This window comes from Centrocercus urophasianus, unplaced genomic scaffold (genome assembly GCF_019232065.1).
Source record: "Centrocercus urophasianus isolate 14NV4802_14NV808 unplaced genomic scaffold, USGS_Curo_1.0 seq_29, whole genome shotgun sequence".
Classification (NCBI taxonomy): Eukaryota; Metazoa; Chordata; class Aves; order Galliformes; family Phasianidae; genus Centrocercus; species Centrocercus urophasianus.
In genome coordinates, this window is record NW_024884855.1 from 4,732,760 (window position 1) to 4,760,596 (window position 27,837).

At 39.8% G+C, this 27,837-nt stretch overlaps 1 protein-coding gene across 3 annotated transcripts in view; it reads right to left on the reverse strand.

The window, feature by feature from the left end:
- Positions 1-3,771: 3,771 nt before the first annotated feature.
- OTOA (otoancorin) overlaps positions 3,772-27,837 on the reverse strand; it is a 32,322-nt gene continuing 8,256 nt past the window's right edge. For all 3 annotated transcript variants that reach the window (XM_042828147.1, XM_042828148.1, XM_042828149.1), the window contains 19 exons: positions 26,310-26,433; positions 25,725-25,940; positions 25,040-25,207; positions 24,592-24,732; positions 23,918-23,973; positions 23,581-23,698; positions 23,046-23,119; positions 22,698-22,833; positions 20,629-20,819; positions 18,617-18,710; positions 17,441-17,570; positions 13,971-14,158; positions 10,766-10,921; positions 9,688-9,830; positions 9,075-9,211; positions 8,419-8,516; positions 6,424-6,616; positions 5,247-5,337; positions 3,772-4,669 (listed from right to left, as the gene is read on the reverse strand). In XM_042828147.1, the coding sequence (XP_042684081.1) occupies positions 5,261-5,337; positions 6,424-6,616; positions 8,419-8,516; positions 9,075-9,211; positions 9,688-9,830; positions 10,766-10,921; positions 13,971-14,158; positions 17,441-17,570; positions 18,617-18,710; positions 20,629-20,819; positions 22,698-22,833; positions 23,046-23,119; positions 23,581-23,698; positions 23,918-23,973; positions 24,592-24,732; positions 25,040-25,207; positions 25,725-25,940; positions 26,310-26,433 (2,440 nt within the window). In that variant the 3' untranslated portion in view covers positions 3,772-4,669; positions 5,247-5,260. The remainder of the gene's footprint in view (positions 4,670-5,246; positions 5,338-6,423; positions 6,617-8,418; positions 8,517-9,074; positions 9,212-9,687; positions 9,831-10,765; positions 10,922-13,970; positions 14,159-17,440; positions 17,571-18,616; positions 18,711-20,628; positions 20,820-22,697; positions 22,834-23,045; positions 23,120-23,580; positions 23,699-23,917; positions 23,974-24,591; positions 24,733-25,039; positions 25,208-25,724; positions 25,941-26,309; positions 26,434-27,837) is intronic.

Here is a 27,837-nt window from a genome sequence, read left to right on the forward strand (position 1 = left end):
CATGCTGTCCCTGACATCTCCCTGCAGCTGACAGGAAGCAGAACTCCCTGGCAGCATGGAACAGGCTTGCCATCCCCCCCCAGGCAAGCTCAGCTTTCTCTGGCGCTTGAAATTATTCTCACCTTTCTTCAGCCCTCAACTGAAGCCCCAGGCTTCTGACATTTCACTTGCCTTGTCAATGAAAAAAGTGGAAGGTGAGAAGCACATCTGATACTCTACTGGAGAACCTGTGCTTCTCAAAGGGACGTTGGTGTCAGAGCTCTGGGTACTCAGGTGATGCAAAGGGCACTGCAGAAGTGGATAAAGATTGTCATAGGATACAGCAAGGCACTGAAGTTCATACTGCCTGAAATCAATGTCTCATGAAAGAAAGAGGCTGCACAGCATCGCACCTTCACTCTGTTCTGGTTTGAAGAATTAAAAACACTTCAATCATAGATGTATCTTCCTTCAGAAAGACATAATAGAGCGTGAAATATTACCTGGTATAAATAGGCTGTCCTGGGCACTGGCAGTTAGTGGACTGACTGCACATTTCATAGCCAGCTGAAAGGCTTCTTCAGCACCTTTTCTTGATGGTCTCAGGAACGGAATGCCAGTGAAGCTGTCCATGGATTTCAATGGACACTGCCTCAGACACTGATAGCCATCACATTATGCCGCATATTCTCCTGTAGTTTAAATATATGCTACATTCTTCCATGGATCTCTTCCTGAATATAACTCAAAACAATGACCTTCTCATCTTTGAAAAGGGCCCAGTACAGAAATAAATTGCATAATTTTAATGATCATTTTAGAGAGACTGAAAAGAGGGTGTCTCTCCTGAAAAAGTGGAATGTGTTTATTGCACAGAAAAACCTCTGATTAATGCAAGTTATGGAAGCAATTACATAAATGATTCACCTCTTTCAAAAGCAATGGCATCAACGATACTGTTGAGAATAAATAATTATTTTCTCAGTTCATACAGGATATATCCAGAGCTTTTTTGTGGTCTGAGCTGTTTTCTGACATCTGATTAAATTCAAAACATGTCAGGCTCTGGTTAGACATAACCCAGGGCTCTATCTTCTGCATTAAACCAACAGATGATTTTGACTATAGCAATGCCTATTCTTTGTACAGTTCCTTTTTATACAGTGGTTAACACTTCTTGGATAAAAGATTACCAGAAGAAAACACCATTCTCTAATTGTCGTATTTCTCCTCTTTCTGGATTTCTGGTTGTCTCTTCTTTTCGTCCTCCAAAGAGAAGATTTCAGATCCTAAGTGAGATGCTATTATATATTTATTAGAGTAATTAATACCAGCTAAAATTTTAGAAAATAAATGTTACCTACTGCCTGCAAAGCAAGAAATCCACTGATCATAATTTCTCCACTTAGAACTGCAATGTACAGTCACTTGAATTGCAAAATCTGAGCGTGACGTGTTCTTCTATCATGAGGGCAAGAAAATCCTTATTAATCCAGACCAGAAAAGCAGAATGATGCTGAACAGCAAAGGGCAGGAACAGACAGATGGGCACTGGCTGATTGGTACTCTGAGCAGAAAAAAATGTAATGCATTTCCAGACTGTGTACTTGTGGGTAGAATAAACAAGATGTTAATTTTGACAAAAATATTGTCTGGTAAAGAACTGCTCCAGGTCCTAGAAGAGACAAGGACTGTCAGAGTATTTGAACTAGTGTCCTAATTTCTCTGTTTAGGAACTGATTAGATATAGTCTCATAATGGACCAAACACTTTACCAAAATATATGAAAAGAAATACTTGAACGGTATAGTAATTTGTTTGAAAAGTTTGGCCTTTTTAAAACACACTGTATAACAATGCACAAAATATTCTTTCCGAGGAATGATTTCAGATTTCTGGGGGTAAGAGAAATTTAATTTTCATTAAGAGTTTGTGTGCATTCTTTGCAGACTTGTCTTTTCTACCCAGTCTCCTTCCTGTTGTACTAGGGAGGGAAGACAGAGCCCTGACCTCAACAGTAATGGATTAAGCAGTCCATGTGGATGTGTTACATCATATGACACGGGAGTGAGTATCTTACTAATCAAGGACTAGAAGGGAGTAAAATAAGATTCTTAGCTCTGTTGAGATATAAGGCCCACGTATCTACAGTCTTCCTAAAAAACAAAGAAACCACATACTTACCAAAACATTTTCACTGAGATAAAGAGATTTCATTGCTTACACTTGCATTTCAGCCTAGAATATCAGGGTTTTTGAGGGAAAGGGTTATTTGGGCTGATCATAAGGGAATTGAGGTACTTCAGTTGAATGAGTTATGACTCTTCAAATTATCATTTACAACAACGACAACATGGTAAGAGCCAAAATACCAGCACATACCCTGTGATCAGTGCTATGGAATTATCTACTCATGTGACTCACTCCAAGTAATGGTTAATTCCTTGCTTATTCCTGAGTTGTGAAACAAGAGTTCTTTGAGTGGGGGATCTCTCCCATATCCCCACACATTTCAGCTGGCACACGTGGAAGGCATGGCCACATCTGTTTTAAGATGGGGAGATAGAATAGGACTTCTAACAAGATCCCAGTCAAACAGGATGGGACTGAAAGCTGTGTTACGGGAAAACAAACTGGGTGGTGATGATCCCGAGACAGGCAAGGAGTTCAGCTACTGCAAAGCACTTGTGCTTGAAAGAAATTATGGCACAGATGGCACAAAACAAAGAGCTCGTTCCTGCTCCAATTAAAAGCTCAACTCTCGACTCACATAACTGCAGACAGAATCACTCCCAGGTACGTTGACAGAAGATTATTTTCAGCTCATATGGATTTTTGAAGCACTTGTTATGGGGCAGTCACGTATCTTCACAGTGAACTGGAAATGCTGTCTCTTCTTGACTATGACAATATTTCTCCTGCATCTTCATGGAAGCGTACACAAAATTCAAGCCAAGTAATTTATGGAAACCAAACAACCTTTTAGTGCTTTCACATTTCAATGATTTAAGATGAGAATACAGATAAGTATAATGTGTTTGATCCATCAAAGCGTTTTTTGCTTTAGTAGGTGTTTGCATGTATTTGCTGGGATTTATTTCTATTTAAGGAAAGGCCACAATCTATTGTTTACATGCAGAAAAGGAAATGCAGTGGGGAAATGCTGATATTTTATCGTTAGTGCTAGAGAAAAAGTTGCAAGGCAACTTGCAGCAATAGTAGTTCTTTGCTCATAAATGCAATGCATGTAGTACTGTTCAACATCATGTCACATTTTCTAGGGTTAGAGATAGGCAAAGGCAGTTCCTAAAGCAGCAGATTGCTAAAGGGGAAGATGGAACAAGAAGGGGTGAAAAATGGCAAGGCTCTCACTGCTTCCTTTGCCAATAACAGTCTTGAAAATCAGGTTGGCTCCTGTTGCTGCTGCAGGAGTTACAGACCACCTGGGCCTGTGGTGGGAGCTGTTACTCCCAGCAACAGCAAAAGCTCACCCTTCCCCAGCAAGAAGCTGCAGCTGCTTCTCTCCTGCCTTATTCTTATCACTTCCCCAGCTGTAGCAACTTTTCAAATCTGCTTTCAGTGCAAAGAAGCTAGATTTGATGTTTGCCATAATGAAATTCAAATAAAAGTCTGAAAGACATTTACTGCAGCACAGCCCTAAATGGAGAAGCTGAACTTTTAAGAGTGATCAATGCCTTTCTTCAATTCCAGAATAAGGACTTTTGCAATGGCAAAATGGAAGATGGTACCATGAATTCTTGGCGTAAAACCATGCTGACGAACACAACGATGTATATTTACATGCAGCGAATTTTTAATTTATCTGTTTTTCCGTAGTTTAAAATACTTCTATCTGACATGAAAGGCATTAGACATACAACTATATGTGATTCATAGTTATGATAAATTATTACAAACCTCGTGGAAAGTGCTGGATTGACAGTCCTAGTAGTACATAGTCCCAGTGAACAGTTTTCTCCTATAGTTTCTAGCTGTATCCTTCAACCCTGACCAAACTGGAGGGTCATCTTGTGATGAAAATAATAAGCTTTCCATGGTGCATTTTGTCCCATCAAATACAAACAGTATTGCACTGCCCTCTGTGGTAACAATCCTGTGTTGTATACATGCAGCTGTGGGGAATACATTTATTAAAAATGCTTAAATAAGATCACAGGACTACTTCTTAGCTGAGCAGGATTTAAACTACTGTCCCAGAAATGAAATTATTTTATTGCAACAGCAGTAGCTTTTAGCGTGGCTTCTAATTTGCCACACAGAAAGAGCCTCTGTCCTGAGGCTACAAACTATAGGAACAAAATGCAACAGATGGATTGAAATAGCATGACCAAATAAACCAGAATAAGAAGGATTGGGATAAAATACATCAGCTGCCCATCCTCTGTGTCATTCAGGCTCCTCTCTAACATATATGCTTATCTTCCAGTAACTTTCTCATGACACATATAAGGCATTTGCAATTTTGAAATTTGTTCTGAAGTATTTGGAGGGATTCCATCTTACTTGTTAATGGTAAAGCAAAGGAGATACTTCACATCATGATGCCAGATGAAGGTGTTGCTTTTAAGAAATTAGCCAGGTTGCACTCAGGCATCTGAGCGCCTCTTCATTCTGCTCTTTGTGCTAAGCTGCAGATCTTCAGCACCTCCTTTTCACAATCTCCAGAACACTAAAAATCAAAAAGCAAAGAAAAATATTGTATTTTTTTGACGTACCTTGATATGCAGCCTTAAACACTGAGTGGAATACTAGAGCATTTAGTTTGCTTAACTAGCATCTTTACCTTAATCCCATCAGTGCTCTTGTTAAATCTTATGTTAAAATTATGAAATTCAGTAAAATTCAATGGCAACATTCATTCACCTGGAGGTTATCACAGCACTTGTGGAATACAATCTTATCAGTGGACTGGAACAAGCAAAATACAGATTAATACAAACAACATGCTCTAAAAAATTGGACAAATTGATTGGTGTTACATGGAATTTTAAATATACTTTTGTTAAGGCTGGCCTTATAGTAAAGATAAGATAAGGTGCTTTACTCTTGATTAGAGTCTGAGATTGGCTAAGAGTTACAAGACACCTCTGCAATACAAATAAGTTATTCAGAAATTGCTACCTCCATTTTCAAAGCAGAAAGGGGGTCTCAGTCCTTCACCCTCCCATGTTACTGCTAAGCCATTACTGTTACATGTGATATAAGTCTCTCTTATAAAGATCCCTCCAACTGAAAACATAACTTACCATAAGCTTAACACTCATGGATTCAGAAAGGCACGTGCAAGTGTGAACAAAGCACACAACCAGATGCTGAAGCTGCTCAGACAGGGAGCACCTGAAAAGCAGAATGCTTCATGCTTTACTTTCACAACATACTTCAGACTAGTGCTATCCTACCTAAGCCAGCCTGAAGAGGTGTAGCAAATTACAGCATTTCAGTCCTCCTTTTTACATTTAGCAGCTCAAAAGATGACAACATTTGGAACGGTCAACTTCCATGCATGGCTCCAAAGAGAAACATTTCATAGGGGTAGTATGGAATAATAGGTATAGCAAGAATAATGAATGAGAAACTCAAGAACTCAGGTGATCTTTGCCCAGGAAACTCCTCCCCTGTGGCATATCTACAGGAAAACTGTGCCACGTGCATGAGAGATGTGGGCTGACAGCACAGGTCAGCTGCTTCCAGTAAGATCTGCTTTAATTTCAGCAAGGGCGTGGTAGCAATTCAGTCCTCTTTTAGCACCTCAGCATTCCTCTTTTTTGTTCAACATCTTATCTCTTGCTTGTAGCAGTGGAAGGAATAATATTTGCTGTCTGATAGTGATAATCTCTCAACGCTGGCTTGACTGTATGTGAGCTATCACTAACTGCAAAACATCCATATATACTCACCAGCATAACTTGTCTCCAGTATGATTTGTAATATGAACAAGTAGTAAGTTAAACCACTGGAGCCTAGGCTTTCTTTCCAAACAGGATGAGAACAGCAGGGGGAAAGCAGGGCCCTAGGTCCAGTTTGGATAAAGGTGCTGATCCACCCCAGTGCCACTTCCTTTCCCATTTGCAGCTCAGCCAACCAGAGCCCCGCTCTAAACTTTTAAGGCAAAGAACATGGGAAAGAAGGACTGGGGAAAGCTCTCTGTTTCAGCCTGTTTTACACAAGCTGGTGCTTAGCACAGTGTCATCCACTAGCCAGCTGACAGTTTTCCTTCATTATGCTGTGGGTAAATCCAGTAGCATCCTTGTAATTCCTCTTGGTCAGGCACATGATTGGTGGTAGGAGTTAAAGCTGATTACAGAATTCACTCTAGCCCTCCCTCACAATGCGGGTGTGATCCTGGTGGGTGCTGAGATGCACGTTGCACTGGTGCACCAGCACCCTCCCCTCTAAGCAGAAGTGGGAAGTGGCTGTACTCACCACCTGGAGCTGGGGGTCGCCTCGACAGCAGTATGCAAGCCGTGGTGGGTGCCTCGGGGCTGTTGGTCCTGGCTCCATCCAGTGCCAGCTGAAGGCTCTGGAGCTGTGATGCACTCAGATGCTCACGCTGTGATTCTGTAACCATAGCAGCATTTTCAGGGCCCAGGTTTGCTATTTGTTTTGGTGACAATGCCTGGGAGTGAAAAAGCCAGAAAAAATCATTTAGACCTCCACTTACAGACAGGTAAGGAATGAGGAGAAATAGCCTTCAACATTGTATTTCTACAGGAAAAAACGCAATAAAGCTTAGAAAAAGCTCTTTGTTAATTTATTTCACTGGGCATTTGCTGCTCGGCTGTAACAGCTTGAGAAGCTTTCTTTGATAACACTTGATTGGACACCGCTTCAATATGTAAAAGAGTTTCATTGTCCAGTCACTTTTCTGACTTGTGCAAAGACAAATGACACTGTGCCTCATCTTGTGTTTTCGTGTATTTCCTCTTATACCTGCTCCCAAGCAACCTCTCTTCATCTGTATTTAACCCTTGATTGGAGGTATCAGTAGGGAAAGCAATGAGTTGAAAAATAATATGTTTTAATCTCATGATTGTTTCCTTTCTTAGACTGCAAATCCTCCAAGTTTGGATGTACAAGTTTGTATTTAAAAATGAATATGGAAATTATAATCTTGTAGTAATTATGTTACACAGAAATTAACCTGCCATGCATTGGCCATGCTGGATTGCTTCGATTCCAGCTAACAATCTGCAGCCCCAAGAATTGCAGCCCTTCTGCACAACATGCCATCTCTGCAGCAACAGTTCTGCATCCAGGTTCTACTTTACAAGGGATTATATTTTCCCCTTCCAGGTAGGTGAGAGCACAGCACAAACCCTTCCTAATTTTTCATTGTCTAGCAAACGATATGCTCCTTTAAACCTCATAAACTCATGTAAATGTCTGTCATCCAGAAACGCTGAGATGAGCCACCTTTAAACTAAATTAAGGTCCATTATACAATGTAGTTTTTCAAAAATCAAAACCTGAATAATGTATGTAGCTCTACAATAGCATAAAAGCTATGTAAACAAATTCTGCTTTGAGTCTTTCAAATACAGCAAAATGTTCTGGGAAGATCCCCTGTTGTTTTTTAAGCACATTTTGTATCATTATTCCCACTCTTACTAACAGGAAAGTATGCTCTTCACAAGAAATTCTAGAGGGTGCCATAGACCTTCACCTTCGCCTGTTTTCCAGACAGACAGTTTGGCAAAGAGCATCTCAAGCTTATCTAAACTGTCAGTGGTACTGTGCAAAACAGTAACTGTTCAGGGAGTTATTCTCATTTATGGATCCTGACACAGTTAACTATCTGTTTAGCTCATCTGGCCATAAATACATCATTTGACTGAGCATCTGAAAGAGACCAGACTAGGCAGAACATTAATCTTGTCACTGAGTCAAATAAAGTCTGGGCCAATGATCTCGAGATCCACATTCTAATTTCTGGTCCACATTCAGAATGGTTGTAATTAGATGTAATTCCTTTCTGATCTGTATCTGCTTGTACAATCTGTTCCTCAGAGCTAACACAGGGAAATGTTGCCAGATTTCAGGATAACAAAAAGGCTCTTACCTAAGTCAGCACAGAAATCTGTAGTTGTGATAGCATCTCTACAAATGCTAATAAACAGAGAAGAAAACTCAGATTTGAATACAGTATGAAAAGAAAGAGTCCCTTCTGTGCTTTCTGACCCCAGGTCTTTGCTTTTTCTCTGATTCACATTCTGAGGAAAAAAACAAAGCTTGCTTAACATGTTTTATGCTCATCCCAAGTATAGATAACACAGTTTAAAGTTAATGTTTTAGATTTCTGACTGTCTATCAAACCTTAGAAAAAATTCTTACTCAAACCCCAAACCAGTGCTGCAGTTTATTTACACCAGAGTTAAAACAATAAAAATTCAATTACTTCTTCACTAATAAAGCTCTTACTTGGAAAATTTCAGCAGGTATACTTCTTACTGCTATTGGCTGGAAATATGGCATCAGGTTTTTATCAAAAGCTTTTAATTCATCCTCATTCAAACCACCTGCAAACATAATACAGGTTTTTTTATTAGATTGACTTTTAGGGTAACACTTGTGCAAAATATCTAATAAATGTATTTCTTCCATATGTTTCATTGAGGAATACTGGTTCTTAATCTTGTTGTTTCTTACACTGTGTTCAAACATCACAAGTCCTTAGCCACTGGTATGGAGCGTACTCTAACTGAAGGACCACTAAATAACTCTTGTGGTTGTAAAAGAGACAGCTGAGGGGAGATCTGAGAAAAATCTATGAAGTCATAAGCAGTGTCGTTAGAGAATGTTTCTTCATAGTCTCCTCTAAGACAGGAAGACTTAGGGAGCATTAACTGAAATCATTGGAAGGCTTTAAAAAAAGTGCAGCAGGAGGCACCTTATGGAGACTACCACAAACTTTTCCTTAGTGCTAATTGCTGAATGCCCATCCCAGCAGGTGACTCCTCTCTGGAAAAAAATTCCTTTTGCCAGTCTTGAAAAGCACACCGCTACACGAACCTTTCACTCAACACTTAATAACACTGCCTCACAACTGTCACCATCTGCAGTCTGAAATTTGTTACCTGCTATAGTACCAATTTCCTGTAACACAGAGCCATTCCAGCTGGTCGCAGTTCCAAACACAGACTCTGTTATCTTCTTAAACTGCCTCAGAACAGGGGTGCTACACAGCAAGAGGCCAATTCTTGCAACAGCAGCACTGCAAAAGACAAGGTTAACGTGAAATGCTGCAATTGCATGCAGTACTAAAAGTGCCTGGAATATAGTCTGCAGTAGCAAGAATGTAAACCCATTCCTGAGTTAAAATACATGTACAAACATTGCAAGCAAATGTTGAACGCCTGGAGCAAAAACCCAGGTTTCACAAAATCATAGTTTGGAAGGGACCTCTGGAGATCATCTAGCCCAACCCCCTGCTAAAGCAGGTTCCCTACAGTAGGTTGCCAGGTCTCTGAGTGCATTACTTGAGTGGTGGGATACAAATGGCAGAGGAAATTTAAAATGACTGTGTTTTAAACAGCCACTGTATGCTTTCTGTAACAGCTACTGCCTTCCTTAAAGCATTTAGAATGCAAACAAAAAGAGCCCTTTAGGCTCTATGAATCTTCAAGGAAAACAAGTTTGCATTTTATCAATAGAGATACTAACAATTCTGTTATGTTTCAAATGCTGTACCTGAATTCAGCAGTCCTTATGGACATGATTTCGGTGGAGTTCAGAGCACAGAGAATAGCTCCCAATCCAACTAAATCAAAGCTTTTTAATGTACTCATTGTTTGCCCAGAATCTTCTAGAAAACTTTGCAAAATAGATCTTGCCTGCAGAAATATGAAGATAAAAGGTGTGAATGGAGTAAATATAATTGAAGATTTTGTTACCAGCAGCCCAAATTCTAACTGGAAGCTATGGAGTGTTACAAAGGGCCTATATATAATCCCGAGCCTTTCAATGTAATAAGAGCTCTGTCATGGCCTTCAGAAGGAGCACTGGCAACACCTATTTGAGGCACTTAAGCAGAGTGTTTATATGGCCATTTCCCAAATGCAAGCAAGTTAAAAGAATTCAGTATGTCTTCTCTTGGTCACAAGTGACTATCTCCCTACAAGAAACGGGCACTGAAGTGCCTGACAGAGCTGCCAAATTCAGTTAAATTGCTAGAAAGAAATGCAAATTAATTAATGGGATTAATATGAATTATTTCGGCTTTCTAATATCAGGTTGTCTTGCCTTATTTAACTGTCACTTTCTTTCAATTTAATATGAAAATCTCCTGATGTAATCAGAAGTTATTCAAAGAAAGGAAGATGAAAGGAACATAGCATCCAAGTGGCATACTTGCTATCAACCTAGGTTTCAGTGAATGCTAGGGCTGGGCTGTACAGTAACTGCTCAGTGATTACTGTCAGTGAGGAAAGGCCTGCATCTTCCACCAGCAGCATCTCTTCAGGGACCAGTGTGAGAGGAGCTGCTGACCTCTTTTATTACTTGCTGGGCAAGAACTAAGGAATACTGGTCACCACCAGAATTAATACCGTTTGACCACAATTATTGCAATTAATAGCGATTTACATCCTTTTGGACATTTCATTGGCCAGGCAGACGTCAGTGCTGACCTACCAGCTATTATTTGTGGTGGCCTCAGCTGAAGGCAACCAGCAGGCAGTGGTAGGGGTTGCTGTATTGGTTTCCTAGGCAATCCCAGGCCTTCAATCCCAAAGGATATATTCAGTGGTAAATTCAGTAACACACTTACCTGGGCAAGAGTCCATTCTGCTTGTTGACTGAGGACAGAAATGGTGTCAATTGAATGTAAATCTAGCTCTTCAATTTCATTTTCAGTGAGTGCCAGTGCTATACGCCCCAGAGAAACAATATGGTAGCTCTTCCAGCCTAGCAGCGACCCCCAAACCTTTAGAACAGATTCATTGATTTAAAACATCTGTTAGATCATTGTGACTCTTTCTCTAGGTACACCATTCCTCAAACACTCCTTTTTAAAAGTCCCGATACCTGATATGTGTTTCTTCACACACAAAAGGCAGAGATTGGATATTATGAAGGTGGGTACTGAAGTAATAATGGTTAGTTTATCTAAAATATCAAAATCAATGTACTTATATTGATGAGTTCCTCTTCTAGCTCTATTTGTTGCACAGTTACAGTACAGATTCAAAAGCTATCACAGACCAGCCCCAAGAAAGTTGTAATTTCAGGAGATCTGCCTGAATAAGGAATAATGAATAGCCATCAAGAGCTAAACCTGCAGAGCTCAGAACGATTGACTGCATTTAGCTGGGAATTACCAGAGATGGGAGTCAGTGGTCAGTATCTCCTAGGATGTGGCCAATTGCCTTTGTGGAGAAAAGACAGTGGCTTTTGGCTGATGGAAGTACTTTGAACAAGACAGCTATATGTTGGGGAAAAAAAAAAAGGTATCAGATACCTGAGCATCTTTGCATGATGTCAGTCAGCACAGGAGAGTTTTCTCATATGAGATTGTGTGAATAACTCCAGATAGAGAAATGAATGTAAAAGCACAGTCCTGGGCCGAGCTGACCACTCCATGCAAATATTTTTTCCATTTTCAGAGGACTGGTGTTTGCTTTACATCTCACAGAACACAAAGGGCCAGATCTCTGGAATAAGATGGTCTCCCCCAGAGCTGGGGGCTGTGTGCTCATTGTGCCACCACACACCCTGGAGATGCCCCAGGACTGTCGAGGTTCTGTCTCAACTATGACTCCCAGGGTAAGGATTTGTTTAAGACAGTCTTTGCCAGACCCTCACCTTCTGACTGAGTATCCACTAGATCTTTTATGTCAGTTTTATAGAGTCATAAAGAAACAGAAAATAGCCCAAGTCTGGGAAATTTCAGTCTTCTCCAAAGAAAAGACACAGCTAAAAGCATTACCTCCGTTTTAATGCTACTAATTGTCTAGCTTAGGAGATACACGAAACACATACAGTTAAAAACGTTGTGTGCCTGTTTCCTGATATAGGTCATAAAATACAGAATCTGAGCAGTTTCATAAATAGCATTGTCTGCATTGCTATTATAGCATTGCTGAAGCAATCTCAGACATAACGGTATAAATAACACAGTCTATGAAAACTGAACCTCCCCTTTGTCCTCATTCACCTAGAGACTACAAAACCATACATCTGTTACTATCACGGAGCCTGGAGACCTTCCACTTCCAAGTGAGTTAAGCTGCTTACTTCCATTAAGACCCAATCTGATAACTAGAATTTTTGAATGAGTTTGTGGCCATGAGTAGAACGCAGTTTATTTTAGAGGGAATAAATCAATTTAGGAGAAATTAAATCTAGCTTAATCAAACCTTTAATCATAGAAACTAGTTAATAATATAACAGCATCTTCTGCAAATAATTTCAAAGAGCTGTAGCTTCTTTGCCTGTACTGATTTCTCATGCTTGGTGTTGACTGTAATAGTGTGTTGCATCTGACAGATTAATACAGAATCTGTCCTTGTCTAGCAGCATTCTGTCTCGCCAGCACTCACAAAGACCAAATATACAAAATTCAGAGCACCAGAGATCTGTGGATCTTTGAGTTGAGTATAGGAACATATCAACCTTGTTGAAAATTTCTCTAGAGCAGATAACACTCTGTAATCACACTATTATGCTGTACTCTGTAAAATAGTTCAGTTTCTACCATCTCAGATGAGCATTAGTTTTATTATCCTCTAGAATTATTTTTATTTTTCCTTTTCCCACCCACATGCCTCTGTGTTGACAGAGGGAGGCAGACAGACAGATGTATTTGATGCAGTGAGCTGCTGTCCTGTCACAGCAGAGACACAGCTGCAGAGTTAGTCAGACACCTGGCCAGTACCCCTTTTCTTCACACACCTGTAATTCGGGAGTTTTAAAGATGTCCTGCCCTGCTAGAAACTGCACTTTTGGATTATCTACTTTGGCTGCAACTGCCACTGTACAAAGATGCCGCCCAGGCTCACTTTGGCACAGTCTTCAGACCTCCAAGCATCTGCACTTGTCCTACTTGCAGCTAACTGCACTTGTAGACACTTCCTAACCTTGTTCTGTCATAACAATCCAGCGGAACCTAAAAATGACTTCTAAAACATTGTATCATTTTGACAGAATGGGATTCAGGAAAAGCTAGCCAGGGAGAGATGGAGGCAGAGAGGAGACAACTTCCATCAGATACTGGTGATATGAAGCTGAAGACAGCCTGCGCATGCTAACCTCTTCATCTCTCATTCTTCTGAAGCCAACACAATAGGTACGACTGCATCCTAAGGCTTTTCCTGGCTGAAACGTAAGTCTATTTTGGAACAATACAAGCAAGCAGAAAAAGCAGGTGACCTCCAGGAGGAATGCATCACCAGTCTCAGCGGTGGGTGAGGTCTGGCTTCTAGGAGCCCAAGTCAGCACTGCACAGAGCCCACACACTGCTGGTGCTTTGCCCCTGACACAAGGCACAGTGCTGGCAGCACCCAACCCTGTCCTGTGCTCTGGCACGCTCCGCTGGCACCACACATGCCAAAGGCCCAGGGCAGAGACCTGTTGCTTACCCACCGAAGTATCCTCCCTTTCAGTCAGTTTGGTTTTATTACACTGTAAACTGTATTTAACATGGACGTAGATGCTTGGACGTTCTCAGCTGAATTCTCAGCAGGGCTAACCAACAACCTACAGCACAGATTGCAGGTTTTTTTCATTTATAAAAGAAAAGTGAGAAACAAGCAACTGAAAAGATACTGAAGAACAAAACTGCAGCCAGTAGCTCAAAACAACTTGCCTCTTGACTCTAAAACAAAGCAATAAACTTCTCATGTTATTTTTCTAATGAGCAACAAATATTCCTGAGGTAGAGACATCACCGTAGCACAGTTACTTTAGAACTGTGTAGTTCAATAGCAGAAAGATAAATTATGGATTAAATTTTCTTTTACGTGCAAAATAGTTACCTGCTTGGCTTTTTCCTTCAAGGCCATAAGTTGGGAGTTGTTAAAACCAGAGACAGTCCCAAGAAGTTCCACATTTTTGTCAAAAGTCCCTGCATCCATGCATTTCAGCTCCTGAGCTGACCAATAGACATTTGCTTCTGCTAACTTAATAATTTCATCTGAAGAAGGGGCTCTGGTTCCCAGGCAATCTGAGGAAAAAAGAAAGTCAAATAGTAGGAGTATTTTTCAAAGAGACCAAAATAAAGAAATTGAATAGGAAGATTCAAGAGTTAAGAGGCTTATGGACTACTAATTAACTGCAACCAATGTAATGTTAATTATCTCACAATGAAATAATTTCCTTAAATATTTGCATCCTTGATATCTTGGACATAAAACTATAATTTGTCCAATTTGTGAGATTCAACTACATTATTTGTCCTTCAAAGGCAGTGCAGGCTGAAAAAGAAAAGTAGTATTTCAGAACTGTTACAATACAGGATGCTACAATAAAACTAAAATCTGAAGGCATACAATGCTGAGAGCAGACGAGGTCTTCCAAGTTTTTTGCAAGACCAGTTGCCTAAAGGAGTCAAACTCGGATCACTGAGATGGCCTCAGTCTCCATCCAGCTCCAATGCTGCTCAGAAAAATTAAAATATATTTATAGATCGCAGCTGAACGAACTCCTCTGCATTCAACCAGTTTGTTTCTGAATCCAGTTCAGCAGGAAACTGTCGGACACAAGAGATCCCTTCATGCTGAAGTACCCTGACAGAGATAGATATACAGCTTGTAAAACTTGCCTGACATTTAAACAAGTGGAGACAGCAACTGGATGTGTCAGAGAAGCACGGAGCTTGTTCTCCATGTCAAGCGAGTTGTTAAAACGTCAGGAACAAGAGAGGGTGCCTTGCTTACAGCGGAACGGTTTGGACAGATGACCTGCATTTAAAGATGTGATTTATGGGCAACTTCCGGCCCATGCATGATCAAATGAGAGATTTTCCACAGTGTGTTTTAACAAATCCTGGTCCTTCTTGGTGTAATCTACCTCTCCTTTTGATGGAAAATAGAAATTAGAGTCCTAAGTGCTTGCTTACTGCTCTCGCTCTCCTGGCACTAATTTAGGAAAACCTTATTAAAGGATTATCTAAACCAAACCTGAAGATATGTAGAGATTATACGGCCATTACCAGTAAAATGCAAGAATTCCATAGATGCTGCGTCAGAGCTAAGCTCCCCCAGATAAATAAATTGAAGTGAGGATGCATAGAGTAGATTTGTACTATGAAAGCAGGCAGAGGAGGGATTTATTTGCATCAAAGGAAGCTGCAGTAGTGGGTAGAACACTGAAAAGACTGAATCTGTTGAGCAAACGAAAACGTTGTTCAGTATGCACTGTACCAGCTGACATTCTGCTCTCTCTGTATGTGCCCTTCAATGTGAAGCTGCATTGTTTCACTTTCTCCTTCTGCAAAAGGTCAGCTTTTCTCATGTAAATACTGTCCACTACAATTCCTTTCCCCAAGTTATGAAAACTTTTGTTGATGATTTTTTGTTCTTGGAAAAACAAAACATTGATTTTATTATTTGCAGTGCACCAGTTATATTGGCACAGTTACAGAGGCAAATACTAATTAAGAGTCCTGGCTTTGCTTCCTGTTTCTGATGCTTCTTCATTCTTTCTTCTGCTCTACATAATTATATTTAGTTTGATGAAGAACATATTACATAGATAACATTATAATATCTCAGTGCTGTGAGTTAAGCAACCTGAATTCTTTTTCCACTACTGCTGCTGCTTTCTGGTAGCATCTCAGACGTACAATTCCTGAATTTTGCCTCATATCCTCCAATTTGCCTTAAACGTCACCTTTGTTTTTCCCTTGGTGTAGGCACAGATGTATGAACTGTCACTAACTGTACTATTATTATTTGCTCACAACCAGGAGGAGATGTTAAATAGCAGGCTGGCATCACGCAGAGCATCCATGTTATCCTCGAGCCATTCTCCTAATACTGCATTTTTTAGTAATTTAGAAACCAGCCATAAAACTTCATTCCTTACTGAAACTATAATGTGAGCTGTGTGGAGATTATGCTTTGCAACAGAACTTCAACACCATTCCTGAAGAGCAGAAATATTTCTTGTTGGACCAGCACAAACAATTCCCTCATTTTCCATATTCCAGGCCCATTCCCAGCTGCACCAGCACACTCTGAGCGCAGAGTGAGCAGCCTTGGAACCCTGTCATCCTTTGACAAAGGCCATAAGCTTCACTGGCAGGTTTATATTGGCCTTACAGTGCAGATGAGGCAGCTCTGCAATTGTACTGAACATGAGCTTGATTAGAGTATTTGGGATTGGTGGTGTTGTGACCAAGTTCTAGAGAAACATCTGTAAGGACATAACTGTCTTAATAATTAATGATTTGATAGTTTACTTCTTCAGAGTAGAGTGAATTTGATCCATATAGCTGGGCTCTGATACTCTGTCAGCTTGATCCTGCTTTTTTAGAGCATGATAATTTGTAATGATTCCTCTGCTCAACAGAGGTCATGGTTTTGTCAGCCCATGTAAAAATACAGCTCTGTAGAACACTATCTCCTGTATATGAATACAGAATTGTAAGGGATGTCACAGCCATCATCCAGAGTTGCTGCTATATAACTGGGAGGATTTCCATGGAGGCACAGGGGCCTGGTGAGAGCTTAGACTTGCACCATTAGGCAGAACTGATGGGTAGGTTTTCAAAGGCAGTCAGTACCAGCCTCCCTGAAACTGCTGGATGCTGAGTGCTAATCAGCGCTTGCAGAAGCTTCCCCAACAGCAAGGTCATTCTCCACAGCACAAGATGACACGGCCTAAAAATTCTGCCTGGGTGAATTTAAGATATGGGAAGGAATTATTGTAACAGAATATAGTCAAAGTATGAACCTTCTACAAAGAAAATGATCCATTTATCACCAGAGATTCTAGTAGATTGATTGTTAATAAATTTTAAATCATAACAAAACAGAGTGCCACAATCAACGTTAGATTTCAGAACAGCTGAGTCAACATATGCTTATGTCTGGCAAAGGATTAACTGTGTGTAATCTTTTGGCACAACAGTAACTTGTCACCTCCACAGCTTTCCAATTCAAAGAGCTTCATTTAGATTACAAAGAAGCCAAAGAAAAAGGTAAAAATCAACAAAAACAATCAATTCAAATAATCTTTTCTTCAGTGTAAGTACAAACATTCCAAGAGATACTGAACCTTGCAACGCAGTACTGAAATCAAGTGTTTCTGCAATTGGTCAGTGCATCAAATGACTGTGGGCAACAGAGCGAAGACTCACCGTTTATGCAAGCAGACTGCTAAATTACTGAGTGCTTTCATTTTCATTGTCCTTGGAATGCATAAGATGATCAAGGCAAAACAAAAAGTCAGTTTGAACTGCAATCCTGGCACTTTGACTGCACAGACACCAGGTAAAACCCACCTGGTTTGCTGAGATGTGGTTCCATGTTGGCAGTGGCATTGAAGACAGATTCAAATACAGTTGATAGAAGCTCTTCAGCTGAAGAAAGTGGCCCAATTGTCTTTGCTATTCGCAAAACGATATCTGGAAACTTCAAAAGGAAAAAAAGAAAAAGATATCTTTCCCTTTTTTAAAAGAAATAATTTTGGAGAGAGATTTGTGCAGACCTCAGCAAAATGGAGGTTAGCAACAGCTCAGCCTCCTTCCTCTTTATGCAGACGTTTAGCAAGGTTAACTGAAAGGTCAACAGCAGGTGTTTAAAACCAAAGTAAATTCTGAGAGATTCCCCCTCTACCATGCCCTCTGATTCTGGTGACATCTGTGCAGCCTGACTGCTGACTGACTAGCAACAAACTCCTCTGTCTGTAATGTGCAACATGGAAAATACTTTATTTTCTTTGTTTCAAATTTGTCAAATAAATATAAAAATTGAGCATCTTCTTTAGGGTTTTGTGATCTCTTTGGTATCTCTTCTCTGCCCTGCTGGACACTTCCCTTTCAGTTATGAGTCCTATTCTATTTGTCAATTATAAGCATTAATTCCTGAGAAAAAGTTGTTGACTGTGCTCACATATTTCTGCAGAATAATGAATTCCTCATCCAGTATAGTTTACCCTTATATATAAAAACTTGTAAGATTATATGAACTAAGGAGGGCAAAGAAACTACAATACACAGTGCTGAGGCTATTAGTTGTTGTTATGTGTGCTAAACTGGCCTTTGGGCAAAGGGCTGCAGGAGTAAATGCTGATCTGATCAACATGAGCCCATTATTAACAGGTAAGAAACATAACTTCTCTAGTTGAAAGGCAGAGGAATGGGGGAAATAATGCTACACAGAATACAGTTCTAAAAATATTTGTGTCTGCATAATTTTAAACACAGCATGTTTTTTTCTACATGACAATGTGCAATTATCACTGTATATGTGCAAATAATTGCCTACAGTAGAGAAGAAACCTCAGAAATTCTGATGAAGTCAGAAAACAAGGAAGTGGATAAAAGCATGGTTACTTGCCAGAATAATCATTTACCTAGTTTAACATTCAGGTTACATGATCTAGGCTGTTCTTGCATTCATAAATCCAAATTCAAACATAATGTTTAATACATTTAAACGTTAAAATAAGAACATACCTTTTCAGCAAGGACATTTAGTTCTCCTTTTGACAGCTGAGCTATGAATGGTCCAACATCTAATGTCGTTTCAGCTGTCCAGTTCTTTGGAGAGCTGAAAAAATATTTTTGAAAAAATTATTAATGAAGAATGCTTGCAATCAAAATTGCACTGAAACTTCAGAGCTTTTCTTATACTTTATCATATAGCAAAGACAGATGGTCCTGCACCAGTGTGATGATTCATGCATATTGAGCAACCTGGTCTAGTGGGAGGTATCCCTGCCTATAGCAGGAACTGGATGATCTTAAAAGTCCCTTCCAACTTAAACCATTCTATGATTCTGTAACATCAGACTGCATTTTCTCATCTCTCTCAGACATGTGGAGCATTAGTGGAATTCTCAGGACATACAATAAGAACCATCATAAAAAAAATTGAAACCATCCTTTTTCCAAGTACCTCATCCTAAGGATCACCTTGCCTAATAGGCAGGCAACACTTGCAAGTACTTGCTTCTCTAAGTTAAAACAAAACCAAAGCAAAACAACAAACAAAAAATATGTTGCAATACTGAACCATTTGCACGTTTACAGGCACTTTTTTCATTGCTGTTGGTCAACTGTAGCTTTCCCTGATGAAAATGGGAGCTGGGGTGTTCAACATTTCCAAAAAACAGGCCCATGAACATTTAGGAAAAGTGGACAGTTTCCCTGTCATTCTATAGAGATCAAATTCACTAAGCAAATCAGGGAAGTAAATCAATCTTTTCAAAATGAAGGGACAGAAACAAGAAATAGGTGATGACACTGAAAAATTAAATAAGTACCTTATCAGCTCCCTGTCCAGCTGTCAGAGCTATCTCCTTCATCTGTAAGATCCAAGAGCAGATGAAGGAGGCTCAACACTTTGGAGAGCCAGGTCTAATGACATCTAAGCCATTTTTGTATTACGAATCCTTTCTATGATAGGTACTATGCCTCCTGAAATAACATGCTAAATTATTCAGAGGAATAGCTAAGAAGTTCAGTTCTGAGTGATGCAGGGTGTTTCAAAATATATGTTGCTTAGCACTGTGCTTATTTGGGCTGTTTGACACAAATGTTAGCCAACCTGTTTGGGGGTCAACTTAAGACAGCACTTGGATAAATAATTTTCAGCATGGAAAATTCTGCAGAAGGCAGTAGTGTAACCAGCCTGCTAGAAGTCTGTGTTCTCTTGGAAAACTTTGTTGCATTTATTGCCCTGCTACCAGAACATTTGACTAGACATTTATTATTTTAATAATGAAATGAATAATGATACATTGTGCTCAATAACACTCCATTCATTCAAATGAATCTGTATCAAGATTGATGCAGGGACAGCATCTGTTGGAAAATACAGCGACAACATCACCAGAAAAATCCTGACAACTAGGAGGAAGCTGAATGAGCAACTAAAATTACTGGAAGCACCAGTGACAGACTTTGGGACTAAAGGGATGCTTAGAAACTAAGTGGTTAGTCTTAGCCTTCAGAAGCAAGATATCTCTAAGAGAGCATGCAAAAGAGAAACTTTACATTCTTGCCAGAGAACAGCTTTGCATTTTGCATGACTGATACAGCAATGTAGTTCAAACCAGCCTCCTAATCTGAGTCATTAACAATGTCTAACACACTCTTTCCTCTGTTGCTTCAATATATCCCCCTGCTTCTTCCTCTGGCGCCTCTTCAATTGCCACAGGTGCCTGCAATCATCTTTTTCTTCTCAAACCAGTGCGCAAGTGTGAGAATTCTTCAGCTCCCTGTGCCATACTTCACCAGTCACCCCCAACTCTTACCACACCAGAGGTTCTTACTGCCTGCCTTTCCTCAACCATTATGCTTTCTCTCTTTTTTCCTCCAGGATTTAACTTATCCAGGATGTCCCTTGGGCTGTAGTTCGTTCTGCAGTTATCACATTACACACTTAAACAGAAATGTCATTCTCGTGAACAGAGAGCACTGCCTGAACTGTCAGCAGAAGCAAGGTACTCCACCTAATACCTTACCCATATAACTCGAGGAGCTTGTATTTAATTTCAGTTTTCTGTTCGTGGCTGAGCTGTCGGCAGAGTTTGAATTGATGAAGGGCTGTTGCCATTGCCTTCAGGGACATTCTGCCATGCAGGAAAGCTGGAGGTAAGTGGCAGATTAGATTTCCAAGTAGGTCAACATCATATTCATCAGCAATGGAGCCATTCTGAAACAAGAATTTACTTTGTTGACTGAGCTAATCTTGGCTTTTGTCCTGTATCGCTCAGCTGCATCACAACACATTTAAGCTTGGTGACCCTTTAAGGAACAAAGACTCTATAGTCTGCATCAGCAACTTAATCTACAGTTTCTGTTGAAGCCATATTATACTTCTTGCTCTTACCACAACTGGTGATATTTAGTACACATTTGTTAAACTCTAGCGCATTTTTTATTTCATATTGAACCACACATAAAAAATAATGTAAAATGCCTGCCACAGGCTCCAGGTGACCATTCAGCAAGTGCAGAATCAGTGCAGTTCTGCCTGCCAGGAGAGTCCTCCCATGGCCCTGTGGGGCCACAAGCTCTTGTTACCACAAAACTTCACTCCGCAGAGTTTCTCTAGCCAAAAGACAAGGGATTGCAGGGCTGGTTCATGTGTGCAAGGACATGAATACTCAAAGCTGCATCAAAAAGTAGCTTTCCTTAAAAAAAAATAAGCAGAAATCACAAAATCTTCCTGGTACAACTGCCTCTGCCACATGCAGCTCTGAAGGAGTGGCAGTTGTTGGAGCAAGAGGGAATAATTGCAGCCACAAATGGGTTGGCAGGGTCAGGCTGTTCCATCCACTTTACTGTGGTCAAAGACATTTCCTGAGAATACTTTGTAATGCACAGAGGCAAAGAAAAATATTTTCTTAGGCAGAAAACAACAAAATCAAAACAGTGCATGAAGAAAATATAAGAATATAAACAGGAAAGTCAAAAAAACTTAGGCAAACGGTGACTGACATCTCTGTATGAAATGCAGTGCAGCAGTAAGTGCAAGCAGAACCACAGGATGGCTGATTCTGGATGAGCTCTAGAGATTGCCTGGTCCAAACCCTGAGCTCAGTGCAGACCAGCTACAGCCAGTTGCCTGTGGCCTCACTGGGTTTTGCACATCTCCAAGCATGGAGACTCCCGTGAGCAACCTGTCCCAGTGATCAAACACCCTCACAGTAACAAAAGCCTTTGCTTTATATTTACTTGGGATTTCCTGTATTTCAGTTCTTGCTCCTGTAATGTTATATTGGTAAGATCCCATCTGAGCCTTCTCTTCTTCAGACCAAATTACAGACAGAGGCATTATTTTGATCTACATGAAAAATACATGAACTCTCACTGCAGAGCTGTTTCAAAAGCAACATAGCTCTGGCATAACAGGGATCTTTGAACTCTTACAGACACCAGGCTTCTGCTAGGAATAAATTAGGAGCTTGGTAAAACTGCATATCACTGCCTATAGGTAAGTACAATCCAGAAAACCACACATTGTTTGCTGTACTTTAAACAAAGACAATAACTGAGTATTAGGATTCAGCTCTACTGGTATTTCCAGTGAGTTCTTTTGAAATAGTTCTTTAAAATATTAAAATTAAATGTGCATTTTTTCCAGTATTTCTAGGCAGCAAACCTAATTTGGAACCCTGTACAAAGAAGTAAACACAGTTCATCCTAAGCAAGAAAAGCATCTATGTTGAAACATGAAGATTTTCAGAGTTCCTTTAAGTGATGCTACAGTCTTAAATTGCTGCTGCTTGTGATGGTGAAGAAATTGCCATGCTATGTTACTGCCTATTGGCCTGCCAGGGCCATCAGCTACAGTTTCACTGCACCAATACAGAGCAGGAGAGCCACTGTCTCCATCTGATGTCTATCTACAGGAGACCATGAGCATCCTTGTGTACCCTGGAGACTACAAGCAGGCAGTATGACTTTGTGATTCACCGTATGACAATAAACAAAGAGAAAACTAATCAGCTACTCTCACTGAGTTTGGATTTTTCAGCAGGTTCTGTGCAGCTCCCCCTCCACCACTGACTCACATAACTGTGCCTACCAAGCATTCCTGCACTTTCTGCAGCACAGCTTCTTTTTTGTGAAAGCTTGGACTCAAGAGATCCATCTCAGTCTTCCCAAGGCTTTCAATGAATGGGACACACAGAGGGCCTGAAATGTACTCCAGGTACTCAATCCTGCAAAAGAATTAGAATGGTCTCAGAATGCAAACCTGACCATCAGATGCCAATATCCACACCCATAACATCTGTGGAGACAAAAAACCTCAGAGATGAGTCTGAACTTCAAAAATTATAAATTGTAGTTTATAAAAGAAGTGCTCAGAAGAACAACTCAAAATGTACTGCTACAGATGTGGGAACTTAAGATACAGTAAGATGCAACTTACGGAAGCACCAAGAAGAAGAAGGGAGGAATAGACACGTTGGAGACTTTCCAAAACTTCCAAGCCAAACAATTAACCTAAAAGCAACAAAAATTAAGATCTTAAGTATTTGTTATTTTTGAGGAAAAACGGAAATAGAGCTTGTAAATTAGCATATAGAAAACTGTGTGTGTTATCTTCAGACGTTTCGAGTTTACTTTCTGCAGAAATCAGAGATGAAGCATTCTATGTTTGGGCAGATGAGAGTGCTAGTATTTTTCCAAAAGCTATTTATATATGTCCAAAAAGATTACTTATAGATTAGCAAGTTGGAATGACTGTAAAAACTTCTTGCAATTCTTAAGTACCAAATGAAATTGCCAAAATGAAGCATGATAACGAACAAATTAATGCATACAAGATTTAAATGAAATATGTTAACAGACAACTTCACATGTACAAGATTTGGAAAAAAATCTGACAAAAGATCAAATTCCAGTTTACTTGCAGTCTGGATATTGAGTACCCTTATGCACACAAAGTCTTTTTCAGGTTTTACCTGATATGGGGAAAGCAGATGAAGATTATTTTCAAAGACTTCAAAATGGTTTAAAAAAGAGTCTGTGCCCATACTTTCAATCAGCTGACAAGTCACTCCTTTCAGAAGCTGTCCTGTACTGATAGGGAAAGCAAAGTTCAATCTTTTCAGTATTTTTAGCAGAATGTAGTCCTTACTCCCCACAACCAAAGGTTTAGTTTCTATGACTTACCTCTCTTTTCTTGTAATCTAAAGGCTATCAAAACTTAAATAAATAAACAAACAAAATAGTACAAAAGAGCCACATGAAGTTTACCTTAAAGTTGCTCTGGTAACAGAACTAGACTATTATCCATACCTTAGGAGGTCAACAGAAGAACTTTTCTTAGACAGTAACTCATACAGATACAAGGCCTGAAATAAAAGCCACCACATTTAAAGTAAAACTTCAGTAACACAGCCGAAAGATACAACCACCACTGCAAGGTTTCTGTATGGTTAATGCTATCAGGTAATGCTATCAGGTAATGCTATCTAAAGACCTTTGCAGTGTCCAGAATGGTCAACCACAAGGTTTGGTACCCAGAGGTGAACCTACTCTTCACATCAGTGACCTGCACTGTGGGATGATGTTAAACACATTCCTGGCACATGGCCGTGGAAGAAGGAAGGTTTGAAGAGAGCTCTGGAGGTCACGCTGTCTAACCTTCCATATCTGGACAGAGCCGAAGGACTGGCTGTGCATGCAGGCATCTGGCACACAGTACTGGAAAGAAACTTAATGCACCAGTCAGAATCTTGAAGATGTCTAAACTGTGCACATTGACACTTTCCTTTTCACAACATTGTCTCAGAAACCTGCCTCGGCTCTAAGTGACTGCTGGCTGCTTACATGAAAACATGTTTGGGGCGGTTCCTTTCTTCTGCCTCTTTTCTTTCAACACATATGTACTACAACACTTTCCCTGTTCTCCCATCATACTAAATTGCAGTGGAATGGAAAATTCATTGTTATTGTTTTTTTCTTTTTACCTGGCTGCTTCTTAGCTCTTTTTCTTTCATCATTGAAGAATTATATCCATTCTCCTTCCATAAATCAGAAAGAGATATTTCTCTAAAGAAAGCTCCTTGTATATCTGTGACCAGCGAAGAAAAATCTGTAGATGAAGCTATCTAAAAAGCGTGAGAGACAAATACATGACACTTCAGAACTGATGCTTAGATTTACAGGATTTGTCTTTCTATTCTGTGTAATAAGAGAGTACAAAAGAAATACGTCAGGATTAAAAAAGCCTTGGAAGTAAGTTAGACAGAGCCTTCAGAACGCACTTAGTACTAAAAAAAACCCCAACAAAACACTAGAAATATTGACCATTGAGCTTATTCCAAGTCTCAGTAACATTTTATATCACACTCCACATATCTGGTTATTGTGCTTTTGTGCAGAACCAATCTGGTACACACTGCAGTTTGTAATTACCTTCCTGAGGATCCCCTGCTGTTGTGCAGGAGATAAGTCTGATGAGTACTGGGATGTTGTGCCTCGAATGACCTGAGAAAGCTCTTTCGGGTTCATTCTGTAGAATGACTCAGTGCTAATACCAGTCACCAGTGCACCCATTTGGCTAACATTATAAAATGATAAAACCTGCAGAGATAACAGAGCAAACAAAGTCTTCTGGATTGTGCATAAAATACTTATTTAAAATCAAACATTACTAAACAAAAACGATTTTTTTGAGTACTTAATACTTTTTCTTGCCTAGAGATGCACTTGCTGCAGACGTCTTTCGATTCAGACAAGACAGTTCTGAGGAAACTGTCCCATTTGTTCCCTGAGGTTCCTTTTTTTGGAAATCTCAGGGAGGACCCTGACTCATTACAGTATGTTAGAATATCTAGATTGGGATTATGCAAATTCTGCTGTGTGGGGCAGTGATACAAACAAAATAACATATACAATTGCCAATTGCAAATATGCATTCTCCCAATTACCAGAGTATTATATTACTTCAGGAATGGTTTTCTTTGATTTAAACAATTTTTTCAGACCACTAACAGTTCTAGCCATACCAGCCCTAAACTTTTCAAAATTTACAGTTACTGGGAGGAAAAAGCCACTCTGCTTTCAAAAACAGAAGATAAGAAGGCTGTATCAGAGGTACCTTTCCGTAAGAGAGGTATTTTCTGGATAAAATCATAACTTGACTTCTTGCCCACCCAGAGACTTGGTTTAGTGTTGCAATAGCATTATGCACTGCTTCAGGTGACAAAGATTCCAGCTGGCCTGAAGTCAGCCCAACCACAGCATCTGACAGCGATCCAAGGGTATCGTTCAATGTCTGGTTCTGCATGGCAATATTCAGGAGCTGAGATTTAAGCTAAAGCAAACAAGCAAAAAATAAACATATGGGAAACAAATCTGCCAAGAAGCAATTTCCAATTACTACCCAAAACTTCAACTGGAGTTTTTGGAATAGACACTGGCAAGCAATTAGTGACCACACACTTCATTAAAATCCCAAAGTAGAACAACAGTGTCAAAGAAATATGGAAGAAACAGAACAAGAAAAGCATGAGTACAGTGAGGAAAAGAAAAAAGCTTTTATATTTTGCATTATACACTCAAGAATTATTTCATTATTTCTTAGATCCAAGTAATATTTCACTCTTATCTTTCTGAATTCAAGAAGAAAGTCCTTTCCCAATCCTGACAACATAGTAAGAGGAAGTATGAGCACAGTACCCACCTTCTGAACCTTGGCCTGGAAACCTTTTAATTGATTGCATTTAATCATCTGATGAAGTAAAGCCCGGGCCACAGCGGCATCCATCTGTTCCATGTCATCATAAAAGCAAACCAACAAACCTAGCCTATATGGAAGAAATACATTAGCTGGCTTCTGAGATAACAGCTGTCACTCCCAAGAAAGTGAAGTACAGTATGGTATACCCTATGTGCTCAAAACTTGAGTGATCTGTTTGTCATTAATGCTTTAAAGCAGCAAGTCTAAAACTCCACATGGCCTTAAATTGGGAAATGAGGGACATACAATATTCTCTGTATTCATCTGAACTCCACTCAGATCGATTGTGCTGTAAAAAAATTTAAGTTTCACTGTTCCGTTTGACCACACCTGGATTTTCCCAGCTACCAGATTCCACTGCCTTTGGCAGAACTGGCAGTTATCTCTGCCTGGAAAAGGACAGAGGCCTATTAGGAAGTCTTGAAGCGGCTCCCTGAGTTCTTACCCAGGTTTAGCAAGCATTTTGTTCTCCATTTCAAATCCTGCTTGGATTTCACTTGTAACATTAATATGGTGGAGCAGCAGCAAGAGCATTGCATTATAGTCTCTCTGTAGTTTCAGGCTTAAACAAAGCCTGCTGCATTTCCCATCAAACAGTTCTTTATCCCTACAGCAGGGCCTTGGCTGAATTCAGAGCAGTACTGTGGCTCACTGTCTCAGTTGTGCCAGCACAGCAAAGGTGTGGCATGCAGCACCATCACAAAGATGGTAAAAATCTGCTGTGTGCATAACCTCTGCTTTTAGTTCCTTTAGTCCCTCAGCAACAACCAGCTTATGATAATGATATAACTACCTACCACTTTAGCAGCCCATCTAAATTCTTGGGACGTCATCAAACTAACACACAAATCAAAGAAACATCTATAACTGCACTTTTATACCAAATAATTACCTCCTGATGCATTATTCCATAACCACCAAGAGCTCTTCATCTCCTCTGGGATTAGCAGCAATGAATAATGCTACTTCTTAAAAGTAAAAATGCATTTAAACAGTCAGAGTGGTTAAAATGAGTAATGTAAAGTAAGTGTGTTGTGAAAATTGAATATATTAAGGATTATGGAGCATGGTATTTCTCTCACTGATTAGAATCTGGCACCTTTCATGAGTGGTAAAATCACTTTTAAGATTTTTAACATTGAAATCTAGAGTGTGGGCATAATTCTGTCACTTACATCCCCAGCAATCAACAGTACTTCACAGAAGTCAATGAATTGCATTGCAATAATGATAGAAGCTCCAAAGCCACATTCTTCATTAGTTTAAAACTCTGAAGCATTCTCTGAGGAAAGTACAAATAACTCCAGACAGTGGTGTCTCAGGACTAAATACATCCACTTACATGACAGTGTAAATGTAAATGTAGAACACAGTATTTTCCTGCAGGTAGCTCTTGCTCACTACATATTTATGAATAAAAGCAAGATGCACATATATATATACACACATATATATATATATATTTAATTGT